The following is a 25,626-nucleotide window of genomic DNA, read 5'->3' as shown; positions in this document are numbered from 1 at the left end:
GGTCCGGAGAAGGACAGAACCACAAGGGTCTATTATATGTAATCTATCCTGCATTTCTGCAAGAGGTTGTTTCCACGTCTCGAACACGTGACCTCCTACTCACATGGCAACAACTTTATCAGTTACACCAAGGCTTACCCTGCATTTCTGCAAGAGGTTGTTTCTACGTCTCTAACCCGTGACCTCATAATCACATGGTGGCAAATTTACCAGTTACGCCAAAGCTCCCTTTCACCAGCTTCTCATGACTAAAGTCTTAAATTAGCAAGTTCTAAGTGAAAGAAAAGAGGGCAAACTTCTAATTGGAAATAGAAGAATTATTATAGCAGAAATAGTAATTGCATTGAGACCTAATCAACTCAGTTTATGACTACCATATCTAACAAATACCTAGAAAAGAAAGTTATAAAATTGGTTTGGCAATCAGAGAATAAGTAAATACTCAAACCACACAGTCACCTAAAATATACTAAGACTAAGGTGGTGAAGAAACCATGACTTGACTTTCTGCAAATTAGCCATGCCTTTTGACCTATCCTACAACTGATAAACTAAAGGGTGAAGACCAAGCAAGGAAAAAGAAGAAAAAAGAGAGATAATCAAGCTTAAGTCAAAACTCGATATGACGGCTATAATCTGCTGCCAATGATCAGTCGCGGATCAAGAAGTCAAATACCCTTGGGATCGTCGTGTCAAGTGAAGGAAGCATTTTCACATTGTTTGGCCCCAGTACGTTGGCATACCGTGCATTGGTTGAGCAGCATTACCGAAAGGTCCTTGTTCGTGGCCGAGAGGACTGCCACCATTCTCATCCGATGAGTCGCTTGAGGCACCCTGGGAAGGAGAGCTCGCCTCGGTGACCGGAGCACCAAAATTCAACATATTGGAAGGTGGAGGTGGAGATGGTGCCTTAGACTTGGGCTTTTTCCCTTCCGCAATAAAGCTACCCACAACCACCTGGTAGTGAAGAAGAAGCCGTTAGCAAGTAACACGATATGCATACAGCGGCATGCGGATTTTTCACAAGTGGAGTCGACATTTAAAGAAGACTAGAAGAGCGCAAACACGCAAATCAACTGTGTAACATTATAACATCTTCAGTTTTTGTGAAGGGGCTTTATTTAGCCTATTGGTTTAGTCGAATCTTATTTCTAGAGGTCAGGGTTCGGTTTTGTACCACCTTTATTTTTTAAGAAAAGAGGCTAAAAATACATATGCAGGTTGAGGTTCGAACCCCTAACCTCTATTTAAGCAAATGAAACGCTTGACCAGTGGACTAGGAAGCACTATTCATTGAGCAGTGTCTTTGTACATTATTTGTTCCAACTTTTTGCACATTATTATATGTAAATTTAGTAAAATTTTCCGATGAAGAGGCAGTTAGAATAGCACCTGTACCGGAGTGGCAGCCATAAGCATTCCTGCAACTCCACCGCCCAAAACTCTACCATCTGGCCCAGATAGTGACACGCTTAGACCACCTGTTCTGCTACGGCTACCATTACTTTCTGATAGCAAGAATGAACCCGATAATGAGATGATTTCAAATCGGCCCTGCATATAAAGAATAACACAATGCTCGATGACCAATGCCGAAAAAGGTATGTTAGAAGACAATTGGTATACATGCAATCATCAGCATTAACATACAGCAGACACTTCACAACTTTTGCAATAAACGCACATCAAATTACTTGTGAAATATGCAATACATAAGATAGAGCCATCAAGACAATCCCATTAACTGAAAATTAGTATGGAAAATCGTTCCAGATAAGTTTATTACTCAGAACTACCCAAAGCAATGGTTTTCCATTGTAGCAGCTCTCATTTTTTCTCTCAGTCTCTTCTTTTGGATAAGATTGACAACGCATGAGTTGATGTCAACATAACAAAACCACAAGGTCATCCGTCATAAAATAAAACGATCAGATACACCTAAACTCGTATTAACCAACTACTGCAAAAATGACATTTCAAGGGGAATAATTATGCTTCATACATGAAGAAGAAGTCTCTGACATCAACAACAACAACAACAACACTCCCAGTATATTCCCACAAGTGGAGTCTGGAGAGAGTAGTGTGTACGCAGGCCTTACACCTACCTAGTGAAGGTAGAGAGATTGTTTCCGGTAGACTCTCGGCTCATAAAGGTGAGAAGAAAGACCAAAAAGGGAGAAAAAGAAGCCTCAACTGAATTCATTCTTTTCGTGTGGGCTTAACACCATCTGTTGAAGGTTTTATTGTGTTTCATCCTGCTTCAAGTACATTCATGGCTCCTATACAAACACTTCTAACAGAAAGAGAACTACCAGCCAAAAGGCTGTAACATATACAATTATACATAGGCTAATTAAGAACTACTACACATGCAACAGCATAAGGCAACAGAAAAGGCAAGTGTCTTGAAGCTGAAACTCATACAAACCTCATAGGTCACAGTGCCACCACCCATTGCAGGTTGGCGAAGGGTGACATTAGATACAGCTCCATTTGCAGATAGAATACAAACTGCCCGTGGTCCTTGCTGTGAGAAAGCCATTACCTTTGACGATATGTCCTGCGTCCAAGGTAACAGATTCGCAATCATAAAGAAAACTCAACCAAAAATTCACAAGGCTGGGACTTCAACTAAAGCCAAACTTAAACAAGAAGTTTGATTATAGGTAAGATATAAATATTACGTATTAGTTCCATTAGACTTTTTATTGTTAACAAATGGAGCTGTGAACCCCACAAAATTTCAGTTACCATTCACCATAAACAACAACTGATGCAACAACATGCGCGATTTAGATATGGTAGCACCTTTAGTAAATACAAAAACCAGGTGCATGGGTTTTAAAGAAATTCACCACCAAAAGACGCTCCATATCCCACTTTAAGTTTAACCTAGATCACCAAGATACTACCTCTGTTTAAAGTTTAAACCTTGAAACCCACAAGCAAACAATCTAATGGAAGCCAACTCTGATAACATCTAATCAAAAAGCTGAAAATTACAACCTCCAAGTAATTCATTAACATGTTTGAGATATAAGGATGCATAGGAAGGAAAAAAACTTAATGCAACTAAAAAAGAGAAGTCAAGACGGAAGAGCCAAGATCTTGCCTGTACAAATAAAAGGAAAGAGACTAATGATGATTGGAACGAAGAACACACAAATGAAACTCTGATGTCTGACATGAATTAACAACAGTACCTTATTTAGCTCATGAAAGACAAAAAGGTAAAATTTTCAATTTCCAACTTACAAAAGATCCAAAAAATATCTCATCCTTCCAAACCACTGTATTGCAACTCGGAAACGCTGCACAAAATCATACCTTTATTTCACCATTAGAAACTCCATCAAATATTGTATATTGGTTCTTTTAATTCATCCTAGAATACTTGTCCATCAATCAGTTATTGGCGTATCAACCCAAAAGATTAAGAAGGAAGCCAACGAAAAACTATATACAGAAGTATACTGAATCTTCATTTTTCTCTAATAAGAAACTTGAGACTCTAGCCGTGATAGAACAACAACATACAGCACAAAAAATATGCAGACTCATGCATGTGTAAAATACATAGGTTAATCAGAGTTTTGTAAAACATGCTGTAAAAAATTGCATGCTTTACCCCAAAGATCAATAAGCAAAAAGATATTTTACCTCGCCAATATTCACAGTGATTAAATGTGGTGTGAAGCCAAATCCAACTGCACCTATCAACCATCAAGAAACCCAATAATCACTATGTTGCAGGTGCTAAATTGGTAAACACAAACCTCTGTCACAAAACGTTTGGCACTTTTCACTTCCCAAGATTTTTTTCAATTGACCAAACTTTGACCAGCATCTTAAGATTTTTATTTCACCCTTTTCCTACAAGAATTGCAACTTATAGTACTTTGCATATCCACATACTAAATTTTAATTTTTCAAATTTAAATTTTTCCAATATATTTGGCCCCTAACCAGACTCATAAGCAAATAGTGCCAAATAAATTGGGACATAGGGAAAGGTTGAGGAAATAAAAAGGCAGTACAAAAGTTTAGCAATAATAAGCATATGTATTTCCAAATGAGTTTTTAACTTTTATGCGTTGATAGTGTAAATGGCAGGTTAACTACATGTAACCATCTATAAAAAGTGGGGATTAGGAACCCGGAAAAATAAGGCTTACCTACTACAACAACTTGAACTACACTAATATAGTAAAAATCTTTACATTATCAATGTAAATAAGTTAAATCCTTTCCAAATGAAGTTAACTTCTATGCATTGACAGTGTAAATGTCAGGTTATCTACATGTAATGTAACCGTCCATAAAAAGTGGGATTATGATACTTATAATCCCAATGTATCATATTAGTAACCTAAAAAATAAGGCACGTTACCTAATACAAAAAAAAGGCAATCCTAAAATATTGCAATGATAAACAAAATTATTTTCCAAATGAGTTTCAACTTCTATGTATTGATAATGTAAACCCTCCATAAAAAGTGAGATTAGTAACCTGCAAAATAAGGCAAGTTACCTGCCACAACAGATTATTCTTTACATTATCCGTGTATATAAATTAAGTTGTTTGCATTACCAATGTATATAAGTTAAATCATTTCCTAATTAGAAGCTCAATACATAATTTGTTTTATGACGGTGAGGTGTGCACCCTTCAACTATTCCACCAGGTACCTGCTTACTCCCACCAGCACAAGTATGGAGTAACTCTACCCTCCAAGGCTTAGGCAAACGCGAATAAATCACTACTATTTTTTGTCTCTACTAAGATTTAAACCTAGATACATAATTAAATCAGCTAGATACATAATTAAAGCAATAAAGAAGACAAATATATACCAAAAGCTTCTACTTGTTTCTTTCCCGAGCCAGGAGGCCTCCCGCGGGACTTCTTAGAAGGGTTCTCTCCATTATTACCAGCAGCAGCAGAATCTGTATGACTCACCACTGAAGGAATTTGAGTAACTGGATTAGGAGAAAGGCCTAAAGCAATGTTATTATTATTATTATTATTATTATTATTATTATTATTATCAGTAGAGTACTTTCGGGGCCTGCCTCTTTTCTTCTTAGCAGGCTCAATGCTTAAACCTAAAGCAGCAGATGATGATCCATCAGAGTAATCAAGATTGGGTTTTGGGTTTGGTCCAGAAACTGAATTGAAGGGAAATTGTAAGTTTTGTTGTTGGGATTGTTGCTGTTGCTGCTGCTGCTGGATATTGTTGTGTGTGGGAAAGGTGGGTTGTTTTTGTTGGTGGGGTTGGTGGGGTTGGTGGAATTGGGGTGGTGGGGGTGGGGGTGACACCATTGATCCATGGGCATGTGGGGGTGGTGGTTGGTGGTGGGGTGGTAGAGATTGAAGGTGGGGTGGGTGGTGAAGTGGTGGGGGTTCTTGAGAATCCATAGACAAAAAAGAATATACTGATGCAATGTGAAAAGGGTTTTTTTTTTCACAGTGAAGTTTGGATTTTGTTGTGCGTGTGTTGTGGGGGGCTAAGGTTTTGGGGGGTGGGGGGGGGGGGGTTGTCTACTGAAAACTCTGTTTGAGAGAGAGTGTGTAGTGTGAAAAGAGAAAAAAAGGAGGAAAGGAAAAGAAAAAGGAAAAAGAAAGTGGAAGGAGAAAAAGGGAAAGAAAGTTTGGAATATTAGGGTTTTTATGAATTAGTTTAAGTTAGAATTTGAGGGGTGAAAGGGGAAAGAAGGTTGTTTGGAATTTTAGGGGTCATTTGGTATGCGAATAAAATTATCTGGGAATTATAATCCTGGAATTATAATTCCTAAATTAATTTATCCTACCTGAAAGGTAAGATAAAATAATTTCAAATTTGATGTGATAAGGTGGGATAAGATATTCATAATTAAGTGTGAGATTAAATATATATTATATTTGATTGACGATATAAATTTATCCCACGATAAATTGGGATAAATTTATATCGTCAATCAAATACAATATAAATTTAATATCATACCTTATCCTACTTTGTCTCGCTTTATCATGATCAAAGAACCCTTAGGATTTTATGAATAAGTATAAATAATTAGAAGTTTCGATTTTGAGCTCTAAAAATAAAAAACTTTCTCATAGGAGTCTTTCTTCCGGGAATGGGTCTTATGCGAATTTGGGTTTAGTCGGATTACTGTGTTTTTGACACTTGATGTATAAATATTGGAATTTTTACATTCCTATTCCATATAGGAAACTATATTACCCTCAATGTTTAAGGTTTGATTTAATTACATTTAGTATACCTAATTACCAATTTAATACCATAATGTGTTTTAACTGTACAATTAATGTACCGTATATCACTCCTTAATTAACGATATCGTATATTTCTCCAAATCTCCCACCCCCCACCCCCCATTTCTCTCTCTCAAACCCACACTCATACCCACATATCTCCCCACAGCCACGCTTCAAACCCATTATTCCCTCTGCTAAACTCAGAGAAACATATGTAACACCCTTTCATTAACGTCCAATTTCAAGCTTTTTTATTCTAAAATCAGTCAAAATTGAAGTCAAATCTTCAAAGTTCATACACACATTTACCTTCAGCTTCAAATTTTCTCAATGAAGAAGAACAAACCCTTAAAGAGACAAGAGAGCAGCAATTCCACAATTGACAGCCATTAAAAAGCTTTGAAGCTTTGAATTCAAATTTGGGTTTTCAAAATTCATTATTTGTTTTGATTGGGTGTTGTTGTAAATAATTGGGAATATGTTTTGGAGTTTATATCTCAATTTTGAAGGGTTTTGGTGAAGATTTAGACTTGGTTTTGGCTGAATTTCAGAAGAAGAAGAAGAAGAAGAAGAAGAAGAAGAAGAAGAAGAAGAAGAAGAAGAAGAAGAAGAAGAAGAAGAAGAAGAAGAAGAAGAAGAAGAAGAAGAAGAAGAAGAAGAAGAGGAGGAAGAAGAAGAAGAAGAAGAAGAAGAAGAAGAAGAAGAAGAAGAAGAAGAAGAAGAAGAAGAAGAAGAAGAAGAAGACATGATATACATTATATTGCAGCAATTATAGATAAATTATAGACTGTTTTTTGCAGAAGATTTGTAGAAGTTTTAGTCGTTTTTTATTTGTGTAAACAGAAAACAAAGCATCTACAATCAGAATACAAATAATCTACAATTTATCTACAAAATATCTACAAACTGGATACATTGAATTTTAATATCCCAATTCTCATTCAATTGTAAGTTAATTGGTATTTTCGACATAATTGCATTTTTTGCAGAAGATTTGTAAAAGTTTTGGTTATTTTTGATTTGTGAAAACAGAAAACAAAGCATCTACAATCAGAATACAAATAATCTACAATTTATCTACAAAATATCTACAAGCTGGGTACATTGAATTTTAATATCCCAATTCCCATTCGATTGTAGCTTAATTGGTATTTTCGACATAATATCTTTTTTTGCAAAAGATTTTGTAGAAGTTTTAGTCGTTTTGGATTTGTAAAAACAGAAAATAATGCATCTAAAATCAGAATACAAATAATCTACAATTCATCTACAAAATATCTACAAACTGGGTATATTGAATTTTAATATCCCGATTTCCATTCGATTGTAGTTTAATTGGGATTTTCGACATAATTGTGTTTTTTCAGAAGATTTGTAGAAGTTTTAGCCGTTTTTATTTGTGAAAACAGAAAATAAAGCATCTACAATCAGAATACAAATAATCTACAATTTATCTACAAAATATCTACAAACTGGGTACATATTTGGAATCGACATGCTTCCCCTGAAATGTATGTTTCACATTTTTTATACATATTTTTGTCCAAAACAGTACTAAATCATCCACTTTAATACAATTTTTATACAATGTTGTTCAACTTTCATACAATATGTAAATGAATAAAAGATAAATAAATAAACAACAGCCTGCAATTTTTCTACAATTTCTGCAATATGTCTTCTTCTTCTTCGAGTTTCAATTTGAAATTCAGTCAAAACCAAGTCTAATCTTCACCAAAACTCCTCAAAATTGAGATATGAACTCCAAACTATATTCCCGATTATTTTCAACAACACTCAATCCAAACAAATAATGATTTTTGAAAACCCAAATTTGAATTCAAAACTTTCAAGCTTTTTAATGGCTGCCAATGGTGGAATTGCTGCTCTCTTTTCATTTGCTTTGTATTACTGAAATTTGCGATTGAGAAATAGAGAGAGATGTAGAGAGAATTTCTGGAAACAGAGTGTATTGCAAAAACAGAGTATGAAAAATCTTGTTCTGCGTTGTGGAAGATCAGAGTGAAGCCGACGATAATTATGGAATGTGCGTGATTTGCGTTGAGGAAGATCTGGAAAATATTTAATTCCCCTTTTTTAGCGCGCAAAATAAGGAATCATAAAGCTACATTGATTCATTATTTAATGCATTGTATATATTAGGTAGAAATACTATTAGCATGAAGGGTAATAAGCAAACTATGAACATATTTGGTAATATAGTTTCATATATGGTATATATACGAAAAACCTCTAAAATATTTGTATAGCTAGGTCACTTATAAGGTAACTATAATTAAATTTTTCATAAATATTAATTACTAACCTAATAAAATAATAACTAACATATTATCATAAATCAAACTATATTAAAAATACAAAAAAAAAAAATTGTCATAACTAGTGCATATAACTTAAATCCTTAGAGAAGTCGTCTTGACTTTATATTTTAGGAAAACTTCATGGCACTGTCTTGAAATTCGAAAGGAGGCAGTTCAAGCTCCATGAATTTTTCCAAGGGTTTGAATTGCATATTTCGAACTCCTCGCATATAGAAGTTTTGAACACCAGACACACTATGCTGGAATTTTTCTGCGTTTTAGCTATAAGTATTTTTGTCCAAACTTTATTTTCGCATCTAAAAAAAACTAAAAGTTGAATAGTTTTGAAAAGGTGGTTAAATATTACGTAATTAGCAATTTGAAAAGTGGCTATTTACCTAATGCTTCCTGTCTAATCGCATGTATTTCATAGTGCTAATTCCTCTTTGTCTATTCAACTAGGTATTGTCTTTGAAATTTTTGCTCCTTGAACCACTGTTAATAATGTAAAATGTTTTTCATACTTTTCTAAATCATTTCGAGGTGACAGTTTTAAGAATTGTCACAACATAACATACCTCCAAATCATTGAATAAATAAACCAAAACAAGCTTCATTAAGAAAACACAGAGTTGCCATTGTGATAATCCATAGATGATTCAACGAATAGGATAAATTTCAATTAATGGAAGGTTAAATTTGCTCAGTAAACATATAAGATAAGAAAGAAAAATGATGGGAAGAAATTGTGGCTGCAGCACCAAATTACTAACACCAGCTTCTAATTCATTTCCAGGAACCCGACAAAATACAGTAATTTGTGTGGGAAAATATATCAAACAAACCAACAACAATAGAAACATAAGGACTACGCCAGTTTTAACCAAAGGCTTCTTCTTAGTCCTCATAAAGAACTCACCACAACAAAAAATTTAAAAAATAATCAAGCTCGGCCTCAATCCCAAACTAGTAGGGGTCAGCAAAGGGACGAAACACGAGAACTCTCCAAAGGGTCATCCATCCTAGTACTACACTCGCCCAAGCACATTTAAAGTATAGAATCTGGTGCGTAAGTGCTGGTATGATTGCATCCTTCGAACATATTACTTTAACACTGGGCATCAATCTACAACCGCCTCAAACTCACATAAGCTGTTTTATCTTAGCACCTTATCTCATATGAACCAGCTTTAGTGATGTAACGAACCCATTCAACTGTGTTGTAGCCACTCTTCTCCCACACCTGCACGGAGCTAACCACATGAAGCTGAATTTCATACCAAAGAAAAGCACTATTGAATTGTAATTTTGCCAAACATACCTTGAGAAACCGAACACGCAATCCAGATGCTGTAAACATGGGAACCTGCATCGAACAAGGAACTGGTAAAGAATACTAGCGCCAAATAAACCACAATAAAACATGTTATCATGCCAAAATTACAAACTGCAGAGGAACACAATTGTCATGTGGTAGGGCAAATATGTACCTGAAATTCCATCTGAATTGGCGGCCGAGTCAAGGACTTCTTCTCTGTAATTGTCGAAATTAACTCAACCTCAGCACTCAATGTTGACTCAGTTTGCCCCGGAAATTTTCTTATTCTGCACCACATTGCCCATATATTGAAAATTCTACTCTCGGAAAAACTAGATTTAATGCAGAAGAATGCAGCAAAAACAGATAAGTGACTACTGACAAAAATAGAACATGATCATTGTATAATTAAGTTGTATTAACAACAAACTCCTCGATCCAGAGAAAAATGAAAGTAAACACACTTGTATGCTTTACTACAACAACAACAACAACAACCCAGTATAATCCCACTTAGTGGGGTCTGGGGAGGGTAGTGTGTACGCAGACCTTACCCCTACCCTAGGGTAGAGAGACTGTTTCCAAATAGACCCCCGGCATCCTTCCCTCCAAGAACTTCCCACCTTGCTCTTGGGGAGACTCGAACTCACAACCTCTCGGTTGGAAGTGGTTGCTTACCACTTGTATGCTTTACTACGAACTAGAAACCTGAAGTAGTATATATATGAAATATAAACATAACATAGAAGAAAGAATCCGGAAGGAAAAAGAGACGCAGGAATTTTCAAAATTGAGCCATCTATTACTATATACATCCAGGACCTAGTGAAATGATCCTCCTTTCGCCAGATTATCTGATGTTACACACAACTGATCTTAGGTTAATTCAATTCCTCCAATTAGTCCCAATAGGACGAGAAGTGTGAAAATTGGCTTCTCCTACTCTCCCTCAAGAGCACATGAAGTTGTCGGAGGCAAGCAACTCATGCAAAGAAAATACCATATTGTTCTTAATAGAGATGAGTATCGTACATGAGTGTAAGGTTTTCTACATTCAACATAAACAAATTTACTAAGATGAAACTGTATGCACTATGCAATTCTAGTTGCTACAAAGAAAGCATCCATAGGAATACATGTGTAAATACCTGTGATAGCATGTGCACACAGACACTATGCATGTGTAAATACCGGTACATGTGATAGGCACACCCTAAGCTAATGGTTCGGCAACAAATAATTCAATTGCTCCAGGTTGAACAAAATGGAGCAGTGTGAACCGTGCATTATTATCTAGAGATGAAGAATTAGGAAAACAAGCTCCTTAATTGTGTAGTCATTTTCAAAAACAATAAAACAGTGAAAAACAAAGAGATTAGATGTGGAAACTCACAGATTAATATGGTCGAGAAATATCTTCCCGTCCACATAATTGTTATTTCTGTTTTTTAGTTAATTTTCTTGCATTATACATACACAAACATGCACTAGCTTTCTCATTTTCTCCTTTCTTTGCTAAGGCCCGCACTTTAATTGTGCTTTGTCCTATAAGTCCTAGCAAAATTTGGCGCTTCTCTGTGCTTTTAGTTTTGAGTTTTGACAACACCAAGTAGCAGATAGTAATAAAAACAGATTTTTTTATCGGTTAGTAATTAGAAACAGATCTGTAAAGTTTAATTAAGTGAATATGAATGTTGCTAGGATGATCCAAGAAATTCTGCTGGTGGGAGAATTTGAAGTGATGAAAGAGCTGTGAATTTCTATGCATAGTTCGGTTGAAGGACTGCACAAGTCAAAATGATTTCATTAATAACCCAACACGGTGATGCCACAAATATAGACAATATGAGCATGTAGGCTATTTTCACCTAACCCTACGCGATTATGTATATAAAGTGTATCCTCTTTACACCAAAGGCATAAGAGAACAAACTCTTCATGTTTCTTAGTTTTATTTTTTCCAGTCCATTGAAATATCCTTCAATTCCTTTCCTTCCATTCCTTTTTTCCAAGTCACAATTCCTTTCATTGGAAATTGACAAAAATGACATGCTGGCCAAATCTGAAGCTCCATCTCGGGGATTTTCCAGAAGCAACTAAACAACTATGTTGATCACCGAGCAGACAAGTATATTGAGATTGACTCCTGATTCCATAAACACCAGCTCAAATAATAAACAATTATGGCTAGACACAATAGCATCTGTGAGAACATCTATAGCAACTTAAGAAAGTATAAGGTTCAGGCCTCCAGGACTTTGGCCTAGTGGTATGAGCACACCTTGTGATGTGTGGTTTAGGCGAACGACACAGGTTCGATCCGTGCTGCAGACCTAGTATTCAAGTGGAGAAGGTAGAAGGGCGGGCCCATTATCCACCGAGTTTCAAACCGTGCGACACTGGCCCTCAGAAGTTTCTTGGTTACAACACAAAAGTAAGCAATTCAGGCCACTCAGCCATGCAAAAGGCAAGCCAATCAAGTCAGATGTGCTAGAAGATGAAGGGTTTACCAGAATCTACAGAAAACCTGTACACAAAATATTATCCCAGTTTCTATACAAGGAAGACAAATCCAAATTGGCTCATTTAGATATTTTCACAATAAATTGATTCATTTGTAATGGAGTACATCCTTAAAACGATTTTTAATTGACTAACAGAGTTGTCCTTCCTTTTTAGTGTCTGATACACTTTACTTTAGAAACCCCTTCGATCCCCCATTTCTTGAGGAGGTAAGGAATGCCGAAACCTCCATATAAATTTTATTTGCTAGTGATAAAGAGGAGGATTCCATTAATAAAAAAAACCAAAGAAATCAAGCTTTTTAATTGAAGATACAAACAGATTAATTGCGTTTCAATAGTATATGTCAAATTTGCTAAGGCATCTGGTCTAAATGTGAGTCAAACGAAAAAGAATGCTTCATGATAAAAGTTTGACCACATCTTCAAGAAATAAATCAAATGGAGGTAAAAATTTATGCCAACCATGATTAAGCCATCGAATACTCACTTCCACACCAAACAGTCAATGGCTGGATTATACTTTGCTCTCCCTGATGTCACCTGGAAGCTTGTTTTTGCAGTTTGCTTTGGCACAGGAATTTTAATGACAACTCCCAGAGCAAACATTTTTGCACCAAACACACTCTTAACCTGAAAAACAACACAAGTTTGGCAACAGTAAATCAAATAAGACAGATGCTTCAAATTGAAATACATTCCATGTCAAACCTTAACATTCACTTCCATACGTGTACGACCTAATTCCTTGATAGTTGGTAATACCCGGAAAGGAAGATTTACTCCTTCAGTAATACGGTACCTGAATATAAACAAATTTCAGGTGTTATTATATAAGATTATGGCCATGATTATGAGTATAATCTGTAACTACTTCAAAATCAAGGTGCCTACATATTTTGAGCTTAAAGGCCCAGACCCAATCTTTATAGACTGGTCATCACTTTCCAAGTGATCAAAAATATGTAGATGATATATCTAGCCCCCCGAGTTGAAACTTGCTCATCACTTCAAAAGATTACAGTATTTCAATTTCAATTGCTCAAAGATATAAAGGATTTTTTTTCATGTACTTCTCTCAAATTGAATATTCTGTTAGAACTTTCAAGCTGTTTATATAATACTTTTAATTTTCCCACAACTTATTTAGAGTTTGGAACGCAAATGATTACTTACGAGTGGCAACATGAACAGACTGGCAGCAATAGGAGGAGAAAGAATACTTTTGATTTGTTGGGATACTGGAATGTAGATAATAGAACCCATCAAGTTCTTCATTGCATAAAATTAGAAGTAAATATTCCATTTAAGGGAGAAAAAGACATTAATTTGAAACACCCAATAATAGAAACCATTCAGTTTTAAACAAAATAGCAGTTGGAGTTTCAATTACCTTGGTAATAGCAAAAGAAGATACTAAATGCACTTTAAAATCTCTGAGTTTATACTTCGCAGTGAAAGATCAAATCATAATTCAAACTTAAATTCTTCGCAGTTGTGAAAGGTATATAATATTGACTTTTGTAGGATGCTTAAAATATTCTACAAGGTCTAAAAAGGAAATTTGTTATAAAATAATAAAAGGGGAAGGAGTGATATAGAGAGAGAATTGTAGAGATTCTGATTATCAAGAATATTGATGCATTGGGGTGAGGAAGCCTCCTATTTATAGGAGAAGAAAGCCTTGTTCTAGAAAACAGTGCCAACTTTTACGGAAAGAATTCAAGCTACCATATAATATCTTTCCTTCTTGGAAACTTTTCTTTCCTGCGGGCTGGTGGATTAGTCATGATGCTCACAAACTGGCTGGGACACCACCGTTATTAAGAAAAACAATATTAATAATAATAACAATAACGGACTCCTTACCACGACATACTGAAAACAATTTCTGGGACAGACATACTTGATAGTTGTGCTGCCTTAATTATTGTACTATTAATCTAATTTGACATTGAGCAACTTTTCAAGGACGTTCAGAATTTTACTACTAGAACAAATGAAGAACAGTAGTTAAGCCTTCTGGTTTGAGAAGAGAACAAAAAATAGAGCCCAAAACAACGATGAACAGAAGGAAGTACAAACTTACTTCATCAATTCAAATTCACCATCAGGCGGCACAAAGCTGACAGTCTTTTCTGAGTTGAATCTTGTCAAATTTACACACTGGTGGAAAGTAACGTCATCAAGCTCAATCGTTTTGCCGCTGCACGGGGCGGGGCAGAGAAATATACCATGTTAAAAACAGAAATAACTATCTAAACATGCAGCTGCTGAAACTAATATGGAGTCCATACAGCTAGATAATCACAAAGTCTGAAGACAGTTAGCATTATGAAACTGCAGAAAATGGAGAAACAACTGAAAGAAGCAGAATGGCACGAAGTGAACTGTTATCTTCACTCTTTAAGGTTATAAGGTTAACTGATATCAGGTAACCGTTGAAAATTTACAAACACATACTCAAAGGCACCTGCAAAAATAGATGCTCTATACTTGTAATGTCCTATAATCCAGAACATCTGAATTGTGTTCCAATGGAAATCCCACTTTCCTGTAATGCTATAGAACTGACAAATTCTCAGGCAATTCCTATTACTACGTCTATATACTATAGCTTTCAAATCTTAGGAATCGTGAAACAGTTAAATGTAAAAAGAAGCACATTTTACAAGTAGTAGAAGCCTCTTTCTTCCATTCAAAAGCATTTTACGACTCTTTTCTAAAATATTCAAGAGGATACCATAACATTCGGTGTAGGTTAGGTAATGTATATCTCACCTATAAAGATACATTACCAATCTCATAATACACGATTATTACTCAGAAGCAAAATGCTGAACCTCTAAACCTACTGTCAGTGGACGATGCACGGACCTACCAGTTTCAGAAGGTTGCTAGTAATTCTCTAAAACTACTAATCCCTCGTTCCATTTTTTAGCATAAATGTTCTTCCACAACGAAGTGCAATGATAGGGAAAGATAATGTTCAATTTTTTCCTGTTTGAGGAGATCAAGTTTAGACTTTGAAGAACTAAAAGAATCAAAAGAAATGGAAAGAGTATAGTAACCTAGAGTTCACAAACATTCAAGTGACATTTCCTGAAACAACTAGCTCAACAAGGTATGTCAAACTGACATAATCACAAAGGATGAAACACACGATTATGCAGACACTACCTCTTAGCAGGACGGGACTTGAGCTGTGACTCTTTCTCAAGACCAATTTTATCATTTAATCCCAACTTCAGATCAGGCATTCCAGAAAGGAAGCATTTCATGAGAATTTTCCCAGTTACATCACAACGGAGGACGCTACCTGCAATTGTAATACATTAATCGAGAACCAAAAATGGGAAGGAAAAAAGCATCCACCAAAACTACAAAACTTTATACCTTTTGAAGACATAAGGAGATTAACACTTTCCACAATATCCAGAAACACCTGTTGAATATATAAAGTTTCATCAGAAACCCAGGTATACTTGGGAAGATAAACGATCTAAGAGATTAAGAAAGATAGCAAGTAAACCACCTCATTCTTCTTATAATGAAGACCCTCCCTGCGCCAACCAACCGCACCAGTAACTTGTAATGTTGCATTTGGAACTGGCTTATCTACATGCTGCAGGATTGTGTGCAATTGTGAAGGGAGAAAGTGAAAGATATTATACTCAAAATTCCTCGTTTATCTCATTGCCGCGATATATCTCAAGAATGAATTTTATAAATGTAAATCAAGCAGAAAGATCAATCTCAATCTACTTTTCAAACCACTTTGGTCATAATATGGAAGCAAGCACGTAAAATAACTAACCTTGGATGAGAAGGATGACCGAACACCTTCCTGAGTAATATAGAGTTTCAAGATTTCAGGTGAAAGATTTTGAGGGTAACCGAAGTCCATAATTTCTGTGTTTTTATACAAATAAAGAAAAAAATCAATTACTATTATACACATAAAAGGTTACTTCATAAAAAAAGGCTTTTGCTTGTCAAACCCAGATAAAAAAATGTCAGAAACTAAATAATCTATGAAAAGCTTACCGTCCAATAGCTCATAAATCAAAACAAAATTATTACGAATGGCATCTTCATCAAAGGCACCACCAAAATATGATTTGAATAATGTAACAGCCTGCGAGAGAATTGGAGATTGCAGTTCTATTAATCTTGTGGTAAAACCGAATCATTTACAGAACAACAAACAGAAAAACACATTTAGGCAATAAAGTCATGGTTATGCCATTATGTTTCTAACCTCCATTTCTTATGGGGTACCAGAAATGCCCCTTTATAAGACAGATTGTATTAGTACATTTAAGGGAAGGTCCACAAATTCTATATAACTAAAGCATTGGAAACTATATCGGTACCGGAATGCTTCTTATCCATAAGACAAATACATTTTTTGATAAGGTAAAAAAAATTTAATAATGGGTTACAAGCAGTATACCAAGAAGTAGAGAATCTACAACATAATATGATTTTCTATGAATAACACCAAATCCTCTATACGAACTGGAACTCTAAAAGCTCTTATATATCTCTCCTTCCACAAGACCCAAATGAGTGCCAATGGCACAAGTTCCACGCTCTCAGAATTCTCCTTCTAAAAGTCCATCTAGCAAGTGCATCCTTTACTGTGCTCATTGCATCCTGAAGCATCTCAACATCTCACAGCACGGGCGAGTATCCACTTGACAATGTAGGAGGAGGAGATCAACATCTTCACCAGAACATATGCACATAAAACACTAACAAACATATGCAATCCTCCTTTTACAAAAAAAATCAGCACTCAGGATTGCTCCTCACACTGCCAATTAAAAAAGCACACCTTTCTTGGTGTCCTGGGAATCCCAAACTGATAATTGCAGAAAACTCGATTCTTCCCTCACTAAGAGCTTATGATAATACGACTTCAGTGAAGACAATTCATCGCTTCCTGCTCTTCATCTCCATTGAATAATGTGTGATGTACTTAGCTTGTAAAGCATTTCAACTATACCTTGGAATTCATCAGCCTCCCAGCGTTGAAGGCTCCTCCTAACCTTTATAACCCATGAATTCCTCCCCCCTCCCTCTCCCCCTCCCCCACCCTCCACCTTGTAACCTTTGGATATGTCGTACTATCGACTCCTTCTGGCTTGAGAAGTTGCAAATGTTCAGGAATGTGAGTTTCAAATCTCTTCTCTACACCACCTGTGACTCCAAAAGCTGATTTTACTGCCATACCCAACCTTGAAATTTATGTTGCTGATGTAATCTTCCATCCCTACATAATATTCCTCCAAAGTCCACACTCAAAAGAAGTTTTTAGTCCTCCATCCCCATTCCGCCACTCCATACTTTTCCACTATCACCTCCCTCCATAGAGAATCTCCATAACTAATACCCTTAGAGACTTTTTGAAAACTAAGCGATGTTTCACCCTAGACCCCCAGTCCCCAAATTCCTTAGGAGACATAACATCCTCCCACCTTACTAAGCGGAACTTCCTCTCCCCATTTGTTGAATCCCACAGAAAGTTCCTATGAAACCTTCGTAGTTTACCTATGATATTGGCTAGTGCATTAAGCAAAGACATGAAGTACGTAAGAATGCTCGACATAGTGCTCTTAATTTGGTACTTCTTTCTCCCCTTTGGACAGGTACCTCTTTTGTCGGCCTGCTAGCCTTTCCTCAACTATCTCAATCACTGAGTTCCATACTGTTTAGTCTTTGTTGGGCGTACCCAGAGGTAAATTGAGATAAGCAGTTGGAAGAGCTCCAACCCCGCAATTGAGCAGTCGTGCTAGATCTTCAATATTGCCACATCACCTACCAAAATGATCTCACACTTCCTAACGTTACCTGGAACCACATAAGAATCTACCTCAGATAACTCGGCCGGTTTATGTCTGTATCACAGAACTAAAGTGATGTCTACTTCTCGTTATGGAACCTCACTGTGTGTTGCCCCTCAAGAAACCATCTCCCACTTCTCTATCCATCATTCTACCCAAGGCTTCCATTACCTGAATGAAAAGCATGAGAGGTAACGGATCCCCTCAAGCTACCCAAAAACCACACAGGCTGCCATTCACTAAGATTAAAAATCTGACCATGTGGATATGCAGAACTTGATCCCATAAGACAGATATATAAAACAGCTCATTTGAAAAGGTTTCTTTTTAATAGCAGCCAAAGGCTATTATTTGTCACTTTAGTGAACCTAAAAGAAAAGATAGCACAACTCAACTAGGAATGGAATTAGTAGCCGAAAAAAAATTAAAAAAAGGAGGGGTGGGGGGTGGAGGAATAGAAAACTACTCCAACCATATTACGCAACAAAATACTTCCCGTCTGCATCTTAACAACAAAAACCGGATGTTCAGAGAGCAATAATGTACCTTATCCACTTACCCCCCCCCCCCCCCAAAAAAAACCACCACCACCACCCCCAAACAAAAAGGGGAAAAAGAACATGAAAGCTTTCGTAGCAAACAAATAAACAGCAGTGCTTGAGACCGGAATTATCAGGTGCACAGGTGAGATTCTGATACCAAGAGGAGTGTTACCTCAACAACAAACTTGAATGCACATGCAACATTTGCATTGCTGCTAACAACAATCACAATATAGACATTGCTAATTCTCATGTACAAAAAAGAGCAGCCTCCAATCTGCCGGACAGGACATGTACCAAGTTCTTTTGACTGCATTATATGCATCCGGAAAGCATCTACCATATTCCCTCTGATAAAATTAAGAAAGGTTCATAGTTAAATGAGAAACATAACAGAGTAATGTAGTAAGCTACGCGGACATCAGTAAATGGAGTTTATACCAAAAAACAGATAGTATTATATTACTTATGCAGACCTATACACTAAAATTCATACATGGTCAGAGTAATAAAAAATTTGCTTTAGCAATGCACAATTTTAACCAGCAAACAGTATTTTTAGTTAGGCAAAATTTTATGCATAAATAATTTTTCGTATACAGCAATACAAACAATGCAAAAGGTTCCAGCTTTGAGCTTATAGCACCACACATTACAAAAACGAGCAGCAAAACTCTAATTTATTCATCAAAGTTCAAAACTGAACAATTAATTATCTTAAACTAATTCCATAAATCAAAATAAACAAAAAGTGAGTCGAAAAATAAATAAATAATTGGGAATAAAATGAGAACATACCCAACATCATCGCGGTAGAGGCGATTTATAAGTACATCTCCACGAAGATTCAAAAAATATATTGCTGAAGCCGCCACTGGCATGGCTGCTAATCAGAAATGATCCAATTCTACAATAATAGCCACCAAATCAGATCAAAATTTGAGATTTCTAGGGTTTTTCAGGTGATTTGGGGGGGAAAAGTTGTTCGATTTGGGGAAAGAAACTGTTTTGATTAAAAAATATGAAATGAAATGAAAATTTGTTGTTGAGATTTTAATTATGCTTTTTGATTATTATAATTTATAACGCATGTGTTCAGTTCCTCCGATGAGCTGGTTTTACATTTTAGAAATGTTTATAAGGAAAATCTGAAAGTGCTTATCCTCCATGTTTTTATAAAATTTTTCATTTTATAACGTCCAAAAATATTTAATACAAATTTATTTATCCACCACTTCTAAATTTTTAACATCACATTAACTTTCCAATTACCTACTCCCTCCTTCACTTTTAACTTTGTACTCTCTTTAAAAAAAAATATATGAAGAATATCGTAATAGTAATAGCATTCCAAAAAGTCTTGGAAATGATTTAGGGATTTAATAATTAATAATAAGGGTAAAACATGAAGAAAAAAATTATCTTTGAAGGAAAAATATTTTATTAAATCTCTGAAAGCTCTCTACAAATAAGCTATCAATACCCTTATTTATAATAGTACGAAAATCTATTTAACTAGAAATAGGAAAGCTTATTCATATATGTAACGACCTGACCGGTCGTTTTGAGCATTTTCATCCCGTTCAGCTATTTGAAGTCTTGAGTAGCATCGTTCTATGTATTATGACTTATGCGAATCGTCAGTTTTGGTTTTCAGGTTATTCGGAATTGATTTGGAAGAATGGTTCTCACCTAGGAAGCGTTAAATTGGAAGAGTTGGCCAAGTTTGACTTTTTAGTATTTGACATTCGGTTTTGATAGTTCTGTTAGCTCTGTTAGGTGATTTTGAACTTAGAAGCACATTTGGGTTGTGATTTGGAGAACCGTAGCAGAATTAGGCTTGAAAGGGCGAAAGTTGAAATTTTAGAAAGTTTGACCGAAGTGGACTTTTTGATATCGGGGTTGGATTTTGATTCTGGAAGTTGGAGCAGGTCCGCAATGTCAAATGTGACTTGTGTGCAAAATTTAAGGTCAATCGGATGTGATTTGATAGGTTTCGGCATCGATTGTGGAAGTTTCAAGTTTCAAGTTCATTAATTTTGAATTGAGGTGTGATTCGTCGTTTAGATGTTGCTACTAGTGTTTTAAGGCCTCAAGTAAATCTGTGTTATGTTATGGGACTTGTTGGTATGTTTGGACGGGATCCCGGGGGGCTCGGGTAAGTTTCAGACGGGTTTCACACTATTTTGGACCATGTTGTTATTGCTGGTTTTCTGGTGTTTCAGATGTGCTTCGCTATCGTGGATGGAGAAACGCGTTCGCGATGGGTACTTTGGTTAGTGCAGTGGTTTGTTATTCGCAATCGAGCTTCCTTGGTCGCATTCGCAATGGGTTAATGTGGTGTTCTTCGCGTCCGTGTGTAAGGATATGCGTTCGGGTAGTGTTGAGGTTTGGCAGCTGGTAGTTGGTGAATTCTTCAACGCGATCGTGAAATGTGAGTTGTGTTCGCGAAGTTTTGGCACTTGTGGTCATCACGCTTCCGTGGGGTGTATCGCAAACGCGTAGAGTCTTTTGTTGGCAGTGTGATTTTGTTCATCGTGAACGCAATGCATTTCGCGCGTTCGCGTAAGAGAAATGCCTAGGCAGATTATAAAGTATTATATTTCGAGGGTTTCGGTCATTTTTACATTTTTGGAGCTATGGAGCTCGCATTGAGGCGATTGTTGAAGTATTTTTCACCATATGAATTGGGGTAAGTATTTTCTACTCGGTTTTGATTATATTTCATGAATTTTTCTTCGATTCTAGCTTTTGATTGATGAATTTCAAAGAGGAAATTGGAGGTTTTGGCCTAAAGTTTTATAATGTGAATTTTTGAGTTTTGAACATCGATCCGGAGTCGGATTTGAGTAAAATTAGTATGGTTGGACTCGTTATCGAATGAATTATCGGATTTTATAAGTTTTGCCATGTTCCGAAGCGCGGGTCGGGGTGTGACTTTTGGCCAGTTTTGGGTTTTGATTAAGGATTCGATCTTTATCATTTGGAATTATTTCCTTGGGCTTTAATTGATGTATTTGAGTTGCTTTTGGCTAGTTTTGAGTCGTTCGGAGGTCGGTACGTACAAGATAGTATTCTTGGAGCATCGTTTGGTTGGCTCGGTATTGGAATTAGTTTTTTCGAGGTAAGTAATACTTCTAAACTTAGTGCTGAGGGTGTGAAACCCCGAACTACGTGCTATGTGATTGATGTTAAGGTGACGCACATGCTGGGTGACGGGCGTGTGGGCGTGCACCGTATGAATTGTGACTCTGTTATTTCTGTGGTCTGTGTAGTTACCTGATCTTACCTGTAACCATGAAATTTTTACGTACTTGAGTTATTGAGCTGTGATCCATGTTTGAATCCATTCTAAACTACATGATTATCCTGTTGGGACCCACTAAGGTGATTGTGAGGATTGAGTGATTGTGATGACTGAGTGACTGAGAGGACTGAGTGAATTGATACTCTAAGAGTATGCATATAGTTTTATCACTAAGATACATCGCATTTGGCATGCACACTTGACATACATGCATAGAGATGCATTTTTCCTCGTGTTGTATGGTATCACGTCATCCATGACTTCTCACACATCTTGACATATGGGCATAGAGAGTTATTTTACATTTACTATCTGAAAAGAAAATAAAACATCATATATTTATTATTGAAAGAATTTTTGGGAAAACTCACAGTTTTTAAATTTACTCATATTTTCGGCGGTTTTGGTAAGAGATTTAGAATTTTCACCGATATACTTGAGAAGCAGAACTATTTTTTGGAAGTCATGATTAAGCTGAGCATGTTAGCTTTGAGTTACTTCTTTTATTACTTGCTTTACATTGTTATGAACTGTTGTTGGCTACTGGGTGTTGGACCTGACCTATGTTTCATCTCGTCACTACTTTCAACCTAAGGTTAAGTTTGTTACTTATTGAGTACATGGGGTCGGTTGTACTCGTACTACACTTGAGGTTTCCTATTATAACTTTAATTTAATTTTCCTTCATTCTCCTGTAATTCAATGTTGTATACGTCTGACTTTTTATTGTTGTTGTTGTAATGGAGAATTTCTCTCCAACTTCCACTTTTATTGAAGACATGTATCTAACCCTCGTTGATGCACTTTGTCACCAACACTCAATTTTGGTGAAACACTTGTATTCAACTCTCGTTATGCACTTTATCACCAACACTCAATTTTGTTGAAGCACCTGTCTTCAACTCCCGCTAATATACTTTGTCACCAACACTCAATTTTATTGAAGCACTTGCTTTCAACTTCCATTGATGCACTTTGTCACCAACACTCAATTTTGTTGAATCATGTGGCTTCAACTCCTTGTTGATGTACTTTGCCACCAACATTCAATTTGTTAACGCACCTGTTTACAACTCTCGTTATGCACTTTGTCACCAACACTCAATTTTTTGAAGCACTTGTCTTCAACTCCCGTTGATGCACTTTGTCATCAATACCCAATTTTGTTGAAGTATTTGTCTTCAACTCCGTTGATGCAATTTGTCATCAACACCCAATTTTATTGAAACACCTGTTTTCAACTCTATGTTGATACACTTTGTCATCAACATCCAATTACTGATGCACTTGTCACCAGCTCCTAATTGTTGAGGCATTTGTCCCCAACTTTCAATTTTGTTTATTCAACTGTAATTAACTTTCAACTTTTTAATAATTCTCTTCAATTTCTAGAGAAAAGTTTATTCTTCTTGAGCTATTTGCTTGCTCCTTTTAAAACTGCAGTTTTTTTCTCAATTTTTTTAGACATGATTATTTTCCATGAATATACAGTCGACCCGACATTTGCCAACGTGACCTTTGGCCAGATGGGGGCACGCATTGGCTAATGCCGCCAGCCGACAACGGAAGCTACTCGATTCTCTCCCAAGATCACTGAACGCTCTAATACCAATATAACGATGAAAAATATTTTATTATAAATCTATGAATATTTCTCACAAACTTCTCCACCAATCTTCACACATAAAATAAGTTACCAATACCCCTATTTATAACAACATGAAAACCTATTTTAACTAGAAATAGGAAAGTCTATTCCTATATTAATTCAGACTACAAATCTTATTTAGACATGAATTAAATAAACTAGCAAATATCAAATACTAAACGATATCTTGATTTGCTAAGATGAACAAGTAAAAGTAAAATATATTTTTAATATAGTGAACAAGTAAAAGTGAACTAAAATATTATTATTCTATTATTTTTTTAATTGTGTTCATCCAAATAGCATCACATACAATAAAATGAAAAAAGTACTATGCTTGGAACACATTATAGTAGTGAATGTACTACATGACTTGATTTTATGCAAATGAATGACTTTATTACAAAATAGTTTAGTAACTTGCGTGATATAATAAAAATCGACAAAAATCTTTTGGCAAACTCCAAAACTATTGTGATGAAGATTTAAGCATGATGGAATTGACACAATTGAGAAGGAATACATCATAATCGACAAGATGAGGTTCAAAATATTTTGCCTGAAAATTGAACCCTTCTTTGGAAGTTTTGCCTGTTAATACAAAGATTTAAGTTATATACGTGATCTGATGGTAGGGATATCAATTCAAAGGCGGACCTACATGGTCACTAGAGGGGTCGCCGGAACCCGTTAGCTTTCGCAAAAATCTCATGTGTGTGTGTATATATATATATATATATATATATATACATCAAGGACCCACAAAATAATTTTAATGTGCCCCCTCAAACACAAAAGTTGGATTGTTGGGCTGGTTTATCATGCAACATTTGTTCCTCCCTCTCAAAATGACTGAGGTTCAAAACCCAACGCTAGAAGCAATGACGCTCATTTTCATTTTATTTTTTTCCTCTTTGAATTCAAGGTAGTTTAATATTCTGTATTTAGTGCTCAATTTAGTTTTATTCTTTTTATCTTTTCTGAGTTCAAAAATATTTTAGCACTAGTAAATATAGTGAACTTAGTTTAGCTTTTCCCTCTTTAAATCTCTCTCAAAAGCCTCCAACCAAGCATCTCTCCACAATTAGTTCTTTAAAGTTTCTACATAAAATAGTCAAAAACTCTTTTGCGAAACGTCATTCAAGACGTTGAAAAAGGTAATAGAGAGACATAAAAAGATGGGAGGAGAATAAAATATTCCATTAGCAAGACACCAATTATATTCTTTATCTTGACAAATAAGTTTATAAGCATCACCATTCTTTTGACTTATACTGAAATAAGTAATTCAATAAAATTCCCCCCACTCCCAAACCAAAAAAAAGAGTAATAGAAAAACTCCAAAATACTTATGCCTTCAAAAATTACTTCGGCAAAGTAGCATACCTCTGTCGATTTAGTGATGGCGGTTGAGACTCTGGTTGAACTGTGCTTAATGAATATTTTATCTTGATTTTATTTGAGTAAGATTTTAATATTTTAAAAGATTTTTTTGATCACTAACTCATTCATAATCATTAAGTTTCCAAGGAGTTAGTATGCTAAATTTTGTTGCTACTACCTTATATATCTATATTGAAGATAGCGGTGCCCTCGCTGTGCTCAAATTGCGGGTCTGCCTCTATCATTGGATATGTATAAGTCTATCTTATACAGACTTGCCCTCCTTTTCCACTTACTACCCGACGCCCTCTATCCCACTAAATTTGAAATTTTCCACTTAAAATCTACTAAGGAAAAACTTTTCCTTATTTTCAGCCCCCCATTCCTTTTTGTTTCCCATTATATATTATTTAAAGACACTAATATCCCATTAACAAAACACTAACATTAAAAATATTATCCTAACTGTTT

General features: G+C 35.8%; 2 protein-coding genes across 4 annotated transcripts; both read right to left on the bottom strand.

The window, feature by feature from the left end:
• Positions 1–325: 325 nt before the first annotated feature.
• LOC107812242 (AT-hook motif nuclear-localized protein 10) lies at positions 326–5,507 on the bottom strand. Of its 3 annotated transcripts, none has more exons than XM_016637297.2 (6): positions 5,077–5,506; positions 4,858–4,965; positions 3,664–3,716; positions 2,432–2,563; positions 1,393–1,554; positions 326–957 (listed from the first exon to the last, which is right to left on the bottom strand). In XM_016637297.2, the coding sequence occupies exons 1-6, from the start codon at positions 5,420–5,422 to the stop codon at positions 712–714; spliced, it is 1,047 nt and encodes a 348-aa protein (XP_016492783.2). In that variant the 5' UTR covers positions 5,423–5,506; the 3' UTR covers positions 326–711. The 3 variants fall into 3 exon arrangements, with proteins under 3 accessions (XP_016492783.2, XP_075109400.1, XP_075109399.1); XM_075253299.1 differs by having other exon boundaries at positions 4,858–4,950; XM_075253298.1 differs by having other exon boundaries at positions 4,858–5,507.
• Positions 5,508–9,351: 3,844 nt separating this feature from the next.
• Positions 9,352–19,994, bottom strand: LOC107812244 (AP-2 complex subunit mu). Its single transcript, XM_016637299.2, has 13 exons — positions 19,616–19,994; positions 18,990–19,167; positions 16,474–16,564; positions 16,244–16,338; positions 15,962–16,051; positions 15,823–15,871; positions 15,607–15,745; positions 14,516–14,632; positions 13,138–13,228; positions 12,917–13,059; positions 10,077–10,191; positions 9,908–9,952; positions 9,352–9,829 (listed from the first exon to the last, which is right to left on the bottom strand). Exons 1-13 carry the CDS (start codon positions 19,696–19,698, stop codon positions 9,749–9,751), a joined length of 1,317 nt encoding a protein of 438 aa, XP_016492785.1. The 5' UTR covers positions 19,699–19,994; the 3' UTR covers positions 9,352–9,748.
• Positions 19,995–25,626: the final 5,632 nt, after the last annotated feature.

Source organism: Nicotiana tabacum, chromosome 5, assembly GCF_000715075.1.
Source record: "Nicotiana tabacum cultivar K326 chromosome 5, ASM71507v2, whole genome shotgun sequence".
In the NCBI taxonomy this organism is placed as follows: Eukaryota; Viridiplantae; Streptophyta; class Magnoliopsida; order Solanales; family Solanaceae; genus Nicotiana; species Nicotiana tabacum.
The sequence above is the reverse complement of the archived record's forward strand: the minus strand, read 5'-3'. Positions and strand labels throughout refer to the sequence as shown.